Raw genomic sequence first — 10316 nt, 5'->3', positions numbered from 1 at the left:
CTGGGTATAAGCTATTGGATCTCACTACTTCTTTCTGTTGTTGACTCGAATATAGGCCATGACTCAGCTTGCACTGCAGATGTCTGACCTTCAATAAGTCCACGGCTTTCTCTCTTGCATAAAGACTGAAGTCCATCTGTGTTTTTCATGCTTTGGCTTCACTCTCTATTTCCGTGTTTTTAGTCGAACCCTGCGTAAAATGTTTTCTTTTGAAAATTGAAGAGAGCATGTCTTCGGTTTAAGATGCTCTGCTTTCTCTGAAGAGATTGCTTCTGTGCTCATATTTAGTATCTCTGGGCCTACGTGTTTTAGGTCCTGATTGGGATTTTCTTTTCCCTCTCCTCTCCTTTTTGTGCTTCTCCAGAGATCCATGAGCTAAAAGAGGACAGCAGAGAGCAAAGGTTTCAACCATGAGCAGAAGAAGTTTGAGTGCAAAAATGAGAAGGATGCAGACAAGAAGAGATTATTGTGCAGCTGAGTGGGAGGAGAGCGTATTGGTAACAAGGCCATGGAGTGAAACCTGAGGTTTTGTGAGAGAACTGTTAAGAGTCTTTGTCTGACATTAACAAATGTGCACTCTGATTTTAGAAAGAGTCGGGAGAATTTAGAAAAGTGCAACTGAAATTTATCAAAAGAACTATGATCCTTTTTGCCACTAAAGACATTTGTAATTTAGTTTTTACAAAGTATTAAGTTTACAGAACAGTAGCAAAATGAAGAAGAAGAAAGGGGGGCGGGGGAAGCCTGCCTGATAAATAAATAAATAAAAACTGACACGATGCCACATCTTTGAGTGACGTGAACGAACAGTTCGCTCAGTTCTCTAATTTCCCATGCGGCCCAGAAGCGGTCGCGCTGCGCCCTCCTCCTCTCCGCCGCTGTCCTCTGCTCCTGCCGCTCCAGCAGCAACACTCCAGCCGCGCAGCTCCGCTACTAGCATGGCGCTCCGAGCGGCTGGAGTTCCGTTGTCTTCTCCACCTTTTCTCCCTCGCTTGGTTTTACTTTAGTATCTAACAGAGGTCCGTTTATCTCCCCCCTACGGCGACCCCGTGACTCAAACGCGTGTTATTTAGACGACCGTGTGTTTTTTGGTTGTTGTTTTTTTTGTCGGAGTAACACTCTCCGCTAAGTGGGTAAAATATTCCGGGGCTCGGCTGCTAACTTACCGCTAGCAAGGAGCCAGAAACTGGGGGACAAACCGAGGAGGAGTCCTGCTCTGGAAGAGGTGAGCCGTTCACTTCATCCCTCCCGACTCTTTTAAAGTGTTTTATGTCAGTTGACTTCCGTCCGGTAAGTTGCTGAAACTGTTACATCAAAGATAAACTCCTAAAAGTCTAATGTGTTTATAACGTGGCGACGTGAACGTCACACGTTGATGCGCATCCCAGCACCTTCAATTCCTCCTCTTCCCTCGGATATTTAAGTGTCTCTTTAAAACTTGACAGCTCGAACTCGTGAGGCTGTAAAAGCTGAAAGTGTTGCGTAATGTTGGCGCTCTTCGCGGTTGTTGCGGGAATATTTCTTGCAGCAGCTTGAGAGATTATTTTTCTGTCTGAAATCGACTGGTTTGTTAGACGAGTGGCTTATTTGCGCTTGTTTAAATCATTTACCAGACGGAGTGTGTTGATCGTATGGCTGATAGTCTGCTGTTTGTCCTCCTGAATGATAAATCACAGCCTTTCACTGCTGCGCTCCTTTTTATCACGCAGTATTCACAGTCTGTACTGGGGCTTCTACCAAATCTGAGAAAGTCGGATTTTTGTTTTTTAAAGCGTTTGATGTGTTTTCCAGCTCTGGATACGCATCACAAATGCATTTCCAGTCTTTATTTCGTGTGTTGTTGGCTAAATATTTCATCTATTATTCACCCATTTATATCTGGAATTATATTGAATCTTGATATAACTCAGTATCGTAACGATGGCGATACGGACTTTCAATGTTATCGCGATGTATTGTGGTACGATTGAGATAACGGTAAAAATTACAATAAAAAACTGTTATTACTTTTATAGGTAAATCTATGACTGTGACTGTGTGGTAACACAAATGCTATTCTTGAAAAACATTTCAACATTTGAAATAGTTTTGTTTTTTTCTTTTTTCTCGTATGGCACTTAATTAAAGAAATGGGATTTAAACTCCACACATAGTAATAATACTTAACCATATTTACTGATATTGTAATTTACTGGGACATGGATAAATCAAAATCTTATCACTAAAACAACATTTTCGCAGTAAATCATAAAACATACAACAAATGCACCTTGCAAACTCTTAACAGGTGTATTATGAAGTTTATTCAAATGGTGACCAGACTACAGATCCGTAGTGATTTTGTAGCTGTTAAATTTTCACCCACACAGACTGTAAAAGTTGCTTGTTTGCGCCTGACATTGTTCCACTTCTCAGCTGATGACACGACACACGGCCCCAGCCATATGTCCCGTCTGCTATATAGATGCTATGACCTATTTCTTGGCCGCACAGCTGATTTATGTGACCTTTTTTTTTGTCACAGCTGATGCGAATGCCATGGCCACAGCCGAGGCATGGCAGTGACGTGACGGCCCCTGAGCTGCTTCCGAACAGAAACCTCCTCGGCTGTCATGTCCTTCTGAAGTGAAGGCGCATCGCACAGAGTATGGATGAGTCCATTTTACTGGATCTGCTCGAGTGCCCCGTGTGCCTGGAGCGCCTGGACGCCTCGGCGAAGGTCCTTCCCTGTCAGCACACCTTCTGCCGTCGATGTCTCCAGGGCATCCTGGGCTCACGTGGGGAGCTGCGCTGCCCCGAGTGCCGGACGTTGGTGGAGTGTGCCGTGGACGAACTGCCGAGCAACATCCTCCTTGTGCGCCTCTTGGATGGCATCAAACAGAGACCTCGGGCCTCCGCGTCCACCGGCGGCGTCTGCGCCAACGGCACATCCGGAGCTGTGGCGCGGCCGCACGGGAGCGGAACCAGGGACCCGGGCGCTCCGGGTGTGCAGCCCCGACGCGGCCAGGCGAAGAGCACTGCCGTGCGGGTGAGTACGCCGCCTGACCGGACATGCGTTAAGTCAGTGTTTCCCAACCCTGGCCCTCAAGGCACACTGTCCAACATGCTTTAGAGGTTTCCCTGCTTTAATGTGCCTGATTCAACTGATTGCAGTTCAGCAAAAGCCTGTTAATCAGTCATCAATTGAAATCAGCTGGACTGAAGCAAGGAAATACCTAAAACATGCCGGGCAGTGCGCCTTGAGAACCAGGGTTGGGAAACACTGCGTTAAGTGAGCTTGTCCTTCTCATTGTTGGAGTCAAATTGAGACAAAACAGGGAAAATCTGCATGGATTAAGAGCAGCATGTCGGGTCTCTAATCTTTGGTCCGGATTACTGGTTATCATGGGGGATCTTTAAGCCAGCCAGTTGACCAGCAGCCCATCACCACCACAGGCGGAGATTTTAGAGCAGTCAGTAGTTTAGCCGCTAATAATTCCACTTACCCTGTTGATGGCACACAGATTTATTTTGCATCCTATTAGTCAGGACCGGATTTAGAAGAATACCGCCTGCATCTGGTTTTAGTGTCCTAATCCAGGAAAAATAAAGTGAACACATACAAATTACAGAACAATAACATTTACATATTTGCCGGTACGACTAGATGGATGATTGGTTTAAAACTAGAAATGCTCAGAGTAATTGTCTCATGTCTTCTATGAATTGATTTTTGGCTTTTTGCCCTGGATTGTGACCGGCCAGTTGACAAAAGTCCTGTACATTTCAATCAGCACATACACAAGTGCTTTCAGGTTGTGTTAAAAACTTTTTTTGGTGTGGAAGTTGCGAATGAGTGAGAGACACCCAAATTAGCTGTGAAATGGAAAAAAATATTTATTATAAAATCATAAGCTTTTTCAGGTACCGTGTTTTTCGGATTATTAAGCCTCCACTTCTCTCCACGCTTTGAACCATACGGCTTTTAGCCTATTGTGGCTTTTCTGTGGGTTTCCCACCAGGGGGCTCTTTAGCAGGAAATGAATCATTAGAAGTCAAAACTGGAAATCAAAGAAGAAAGTGCTAATTTTCATTTAGAAAAAGCAGATGCTAGCAGCGGGCACGACAGAGAAATGTTTTCAAACTCAAACCCCCTCATCAAGGAGACCCCATAAAGAAGATCGTATGATGCCACTTTAGGTTGAAAATCCAGGAAATACTGTATATTCAGCAACATGACATGTTTTGAGTTTGAGCATTTGTAAAGTTATTGTTATTGGTATAAATTATTTAAAATCGATATTAGGTCAGAAGCTTTGTAAAAACAGAAAATTGGCCATAAAAGTTTGACTGTTGTATCTGTAAATAAAATCTGAGTGCACTGTGCATTAGAAATGTATAGGGTGGTTGTATTGCATTTCCCGTTTCATGTAGAAAGAAGAATAACTGAATGCTCTGATGTGATTTGATATGACATGAAAGTTTATATCAGAACTGTGCAAAAGGTCAAAAATTCAAAGGAACTGTTGTTAGGAAGTCTTATTTAACATACAAAACAGACTCTGTTTTGTATGTAACACGATCATCAAACCGTAAATCCCTTACATTTTAAAATTTACACAAACTAGTTCGACTCTTATCAGATTTCTTCAAAATTTTGGGCTGTAATCCTTCTCAGGTACCTCCTGATGTGTGCAGGAAAATTAACTGTGGGCCCCTCTGTGAGCTACATTGGTCCCCACGAAGGGAGGATTGGGTAGATGAAAAGATGTCAAGGTTCTGCGTAGAATCACTGGAATGTCAGCGCGCTGATAATGTATCTGCCCAGCCATGCAGGTATGAAGATCAGAGAACCTTCTGTGAATTGCTATTGGGGGACCTGCCTCATTCACCAAAGTATCACTTCAGAAAATTTGTTCTCTTTTTCAAAGCTGTTTGTGCCTGTTGGAATCTCCCCTCTGCAGACACTAAGGAGGCTGATTGTTGGAAATTGAGCAGGCGTCATTTGAAACTATCCAATTATTTCCCTTGAACTCGTCTCTGCTACTTTGTGTCGGTCTGTCTCATGAAATCCAGACGAAATCCAAGTGTAATGTTGTAGTTAAGCTCCTCTCAGTAAGCAATTAAGAAATTAATTGCATGACAAATAAAAGTGAGATTGGTAAATTTCATTCTCATTGTAGGGCTGAAGCCATTAATCGGATTAAGAGTCATGAATTGATTTATTAAATTAATCAATTTAGTAATTGATTAATTGTTAACTGGCGCATACAGACTCAAAAAATGTCTATTTGCTGAAAAAACAATATATTCAGAACAATAACGAAGGCCAAACTGTACAAAAAATATAAGAACATTTTGTTATGGGGAAAAATAACATGTTTTTGAATAATAAAGAATTGACAGAATACTTGAATACAAGAAGTAGTTGTTGCACTAGCTAGTATTTCTTTACACAAACAATCTATTATTTTTCATAGTTTTGCTGTTTTCTTTTCATTTTATGTCTTTTTTTTCAGTTGTCGTGTTTTATTTGGGATATTTTAAAACTCTCTATGTCCTATGTAGTGTTCGTTACCAAATTCAAGTTTATTGGTCTTTAAGAGCGTGCCATTACCAACATAAAAACGGTCTCAAAACAACAACAATATTGTTTATTACAATAAACAGCAAAACTTGCTACTGTGACAGGCTTACTTGTACCGTCATAAAAGCGACAAAGTTTAATCGACATACAAGATGCATACCTATATTCATATATTGTGCAGGTAAGTCTATTTCCACGCATTATTTAACGTTTTTGTTGTCTGTTGAGCTATTGTCTGCATCTCTTGAATCTGTCCTGCTGTCTGAATGCATTCTGTCGACGCCAAAGAATCAAGAAAAGATGCGGCCGTGCAGGTGTATCATTTTGAGAACATAAAAGACGGAGATCAGAGCTTTTACACATCAACCAGTCTGATCTCTGGCCAGCGCTCCATAGGCATTGAACGCTTCATTGCTCCCGGGTGACACCCTCAGTCCCATTTCTTTCTTGTTTGTCATCTGTCCCTTTAGGGAAGGGCTGGAGGTTTTGGGGAAGGAGCTTTGGTGGGGCGGGGGTCGTCTTTTAAAGCTCGAGGCTGCTCCTCTGGTACTGTTCCTCTGTTAAAGCAGGGCTCCACCTCCGATTCTTATGTGACTAAATAATGGCTTGGACTGTGGGGACTGGCTGACAGATGCACAACAGGGTTTTGTTCTGGGTTTCCTCTGATCCTCCTGACCGGCCGACACGCGTAAAGCGGCCCACAGAGTGATTTTTATGTGTGTGGAAGGTCGCCGGTAACGGTGTTGAGTCGAGACCAAAAGGGACAAATGTTCAGAGAGCAACCTCTCTTCATCTCCGGGGCTGCGGCTCGTCTTTGACGCAGCGCCGTGGCATTTGCTTCATGAGAGCCATCAAAAGGCTCGTCTTCACTGTAGCAGAGTGTCTGCGTGTGTGACTCGCCTCCAGCGGCGCTCCATTACGGGGATGTTTTGTCTTCTCCTGGCCCCGTGTTGACTCATAAAACACAGGATTTGGTTGGCAAAAATTGGGAACAGAATCCTGGTGGTATTTCTCCGCAAGAGCGAGGGAGGCCTTTTGAGCTGTGGGGGAGTCCAAAGGTCAGAGTTCGCGAGTCACGGTTGACAAGGGTCATTGGCAACTGGGGAAATGGGAAGGGAATTTGAGATTCAAGTGGATGTCTTCAGTTTCATTGTGGCTCCCCAGAGAGTTGAACCCATAATCCTTTGGACCAAAATAGCATTTCTGGGGTTTTTCATGAGTCTTTTGTGTTAATTTTTAATGATGCTCCCAGTCAGCCACAGTTTGGAGTTTGAAGTTTAGGTTCAGAACTTTTGTTTCATGTCTGTCAGCTCATCCGTAGCTGATAAGCAATGAGACGCTGGTTTCTCTCTAACCTTCTTTCGATGGATTTAGGTCATTGTCTCTCTTTTCAATTTGACTCTTTCTAGGGAGGTACAAAGATAAGAAAACTGGCTGCCAGGATATTCATTTGGAATATTGAATTAAATATATTGGTTACGATTGAACGCATATTTTCCTCACTCATTTTTTTTGTCATTATTGCAATGTTTGTCATATTTGTTTTGATAAGGGTAAGAGTGCATTCACTCCAGCCCTGCTTAGTTCACTGTAACCCAACTCCAATTTGCTTGTCTGGAAAGTCTGGTTCATTTGGGGAGATGTGAATTGAACTCTGATGCGGATCAAAACAGCGAACCCTGGTCTTCCTAAACATGTAGGTCTCGCCTTGGTTGATGTGAACTCTAACACAGATTAAATGCATATGAGAAAGCAGGACTATAGCACAGGGCGTTCTGGGTAAATGTAACCGAAACAAATGCACAAGCCTACAACAAGCGGGAGAAATGACTCATGGACATTTGCCAAAAACAAAAGAGAAATCCTGCCACCGCTAAGATCTGATGCGACTGTTTTTGTTTACATTTCTCAAAGAATGAAGTCGCGCTCGTCGTCTTCAGAGGTTTTTGTGTCGTTTCCTTCAGTGGTTCTTGTTTGTTTGACACAGTGCAGTGTGAAAGTGAACCACTCCAGCAGGAAATGTAATAAATGTTGCAAATTTGGTTCTAAATGGAACAGAGTCTCCTGGACTATCAGGTGTGAAAACACACTGTGAGTATGTCACTGCTTATAGAGTCCAAAAAAACACAAATCCTGCTTTGAAAAACAAAACTAAGCCATTATCATATCAAACTGTAGCTATTATATCAGTTACATTCTGTAGTCCAATTGAACCTCTAAATGGCACTCAGCAGGTCAATGCTGTCATATTTTCAAATACATTTAAAGGTAACAATCACTTGTTACCTTTACCTTTATCTTTGTTACCCTGATAACCAAACTCAAAGGAGTTGATAACCAAATCACAATTTTTACAGTGCTATAGTTGTCCATCCCTATTGGATGGTACTTCTGCTATCGTATCCCACCAGATATTGCGTCCAGGCATTGATTTGTGATTGGTGTAGCTTTACCTCTTACTATTTAAAGACTTCTTCCTGGCATGTTTTCTCTGAATCCAGCGCTGTATTTTGGTGCAACTTCCTACTGATTAAAAGGAAGTTGTGTTGTTTTGTAAGACGCTACAGATGTTTCTTGGTCCCCTGGTTATTCTTGGACGAACATCATAGCGGGTTCTTTCTGCGTTTATATTATGAGAGAGAAAGGGAGCGAGAGGGAAGGGGGGGGAGGGGAATGCTTTTGCATGCCTCCCTGTGTGAAGTGCTCACAATAAAATTCCTGAGCACCTCCTGTGTCTGAGGTCGATGAGTAATGCTCGCTCTCTTTGATTACATCACATTGTTGTTGAAGTCTTAACTTCTGCCCGGTCGCCTGACCTCAGCCTGCATGACAGAACCCCGTCATTACACCCTCGCACTGCCCGCACGCTGGCAAACATGCTCACTGCTTTTCCACTGGGAATTTTTTTTTTTACAGCGCTTCATTCTGTTCGTTCCCACTCTTCTCTGCACGTTCACGCTTTCCTCTTGCTTCCTCTATTTCCCACGGAGGTTTACGAAGCGGCAAAGGCCTTCTGGACAGTCAATGCAGACATCTTGGAGTGACCTAAATGTTCCCTCCAAGAACATTATGGTGTTGGAGAGCTAAAAATGCTTTTTTAATCGTGCAATACCGTGAAGAAAAAATACCAAAAAGATGTAAAATAGCAAAATATTTCAGCACACTGTTGGTTTAATTTTATGCAGAAAAGCATCACTTACTTTATTATCGCGGTAAGTAATTTTACATATTTATTTCTGTCAAATTTAGAATTGAATTAATAACATTTATTGACTATCTATGCCTTCTGGCTCCAGGAATATTTTCAACTGATACATTTTTGTTTGTCATAAGGGAAAATAGTTGCCCGTCTTTCAGCCAGCTGTCTGGCAATGAGCAGCAACACAGTGAGAGTAAATCATCACTAATTTTTCTGTACTTTATACAGCCGGAGACAACTTTTGTATTCTTTGTCATATCTCATTGTAACAACTTTAAAGCATAGAAAGCATTTTCAAATTAGATTTAAAAAAAAAAATCAGCTTTGAACATGTAATTGACGCTGACACGAACTCTGCTTTTCCTCTCCTCACCATCTAAATCCAGGCTGGAGCTCGTTAAGGGTCTAATCAGGATTAGAGTTTATTAGATACAGAGTCAGCACTGCTCCCTGTTCTCCTCTTACTCCTTACTTTTCAGTTAGAGGAAACAAAACTCTTGCTGTGTGGCGCAACAAACAGGGTGTCTCCATCTCTGCTTACGTTCTGTATTTTCAGATGCTTATCTAGGACACAAAGATGATTGTTAAAGTATTTTGAGCCTTCCAAGTAGGAAATAGAACATGATTTGTTCTGGAAAAGCTCTGTGTTAACTCAGGGTTGTCAATGTAATCACATTAGATCATGAATGATGAAAATATTTTTCCAATGTTTCACTGTAAGTAGGGTCCAATAGTTTCCCTCTTGTGGAAAACTTTGATCATTCCAGGATTTGTTGATGTTTCCAATTGTTTTTTTTTTTTACCTTTTATGCTGATGTTCAGTATCAAAGTGGAGTAATAAGAGTTACTGCATCCGATTCTGATATGTTATCAGCCTGACTCTTGGTCAGACCGCTGCTGAAGCATTAGTCATTTAGAGCTAAGAACACAAAGTAAAGCGCTTTGCTTGTGAAACAGGGAAACATCTCTTTGAGTTTAGCTTTAAATCAACAAGTTTTACAAAAACAAATAGGACGCAAGCTAACTTTAACCGAGCAACTCGGCAAACTCTGCCCTTCTGCAGAGATCCTCCGTGGAAGTGAGAAAATGTTTTGTTTTTTGGGCTGAATCTTCTAAAAATAAATGATAAATTCACCTATTTTGCAGAATTGTTTAAGCTTAAAATTCAATAGTTTCTACAGACAGTTTTTTTTTTCTTTCTCATAAAACACATGCTCTTGGTTTTTTGTTTTTTTCTTCAAAATAACACGTTTTAAGAATATGACAAACTTTAAACTACATGTGTGCATAGATATTAAATAAAATACTTAATTGAATACTCGAAAACAAGTACTGAGGCACAAATGGTAAATTCTAAAACTAAATATTGAATATCAACTATTTAAAACTTGGAGGAAATTGTTGGGAAAATACTTGATTTTATTTGAAAGGAAATTGTTATACATATTTACCACATCATCCATCCTCAATGTATGTAAGCTGTCACTTTATTTTCGTTATGTTGTCCAAGTTCCCAGTTGGCTGCACTGTGTCTTGTACCAGAATTAAAAA

General features: G+C 41.4%; 1 protein-coding gene across 1 annotated transcript in view; it reads left to right on the top strand.

Annotated features, from left to right (window-relative positions):
• Positions 1-862: 862 nt before the first annotated feature.
• Positions 863-10316, top strand: part of sh3rf1 (SH3 domain containing ring finger 1) — a 41261-nt gene continuing 31807 nt past the window's right edge. The window contains exons 1-2 of the mRNA XM_055054503.1: positions 863-1225; positions 2525-3028. Coding sequence (XP_054910478.1) covers positions 2648-3028 — 381 coding nt within the window. The 5' untranslated portion in view covers positions 863-1225; positions 2525-2647. The remainder of the gene's footprint in view (positions 1226-2524; positions 3029-10316) is intronic.

The sequence above is a fragment of the Poeciliopsis prolifica genome, unplaced genomic scaffold (genome assembly GCF_027474105.1).
Source record: "Poeciliopsis prolifica strain line A6 unplaced genomic scaffold, Auburn_PproV2 SCAFFOLD002, whole genome shotgun sequence".
NCBI classification, from domain to species: domain Eukaryota; kingdom Metazoa; phylum Chordata; class Actinopteri; order Cyprinodontiformes; family Poeciliidae; genus Poeciliopsis; species Poeciliopsis prolifica.
This window is presented reverse-complemented; position numbering and strand designations above follow the sequence as displayed.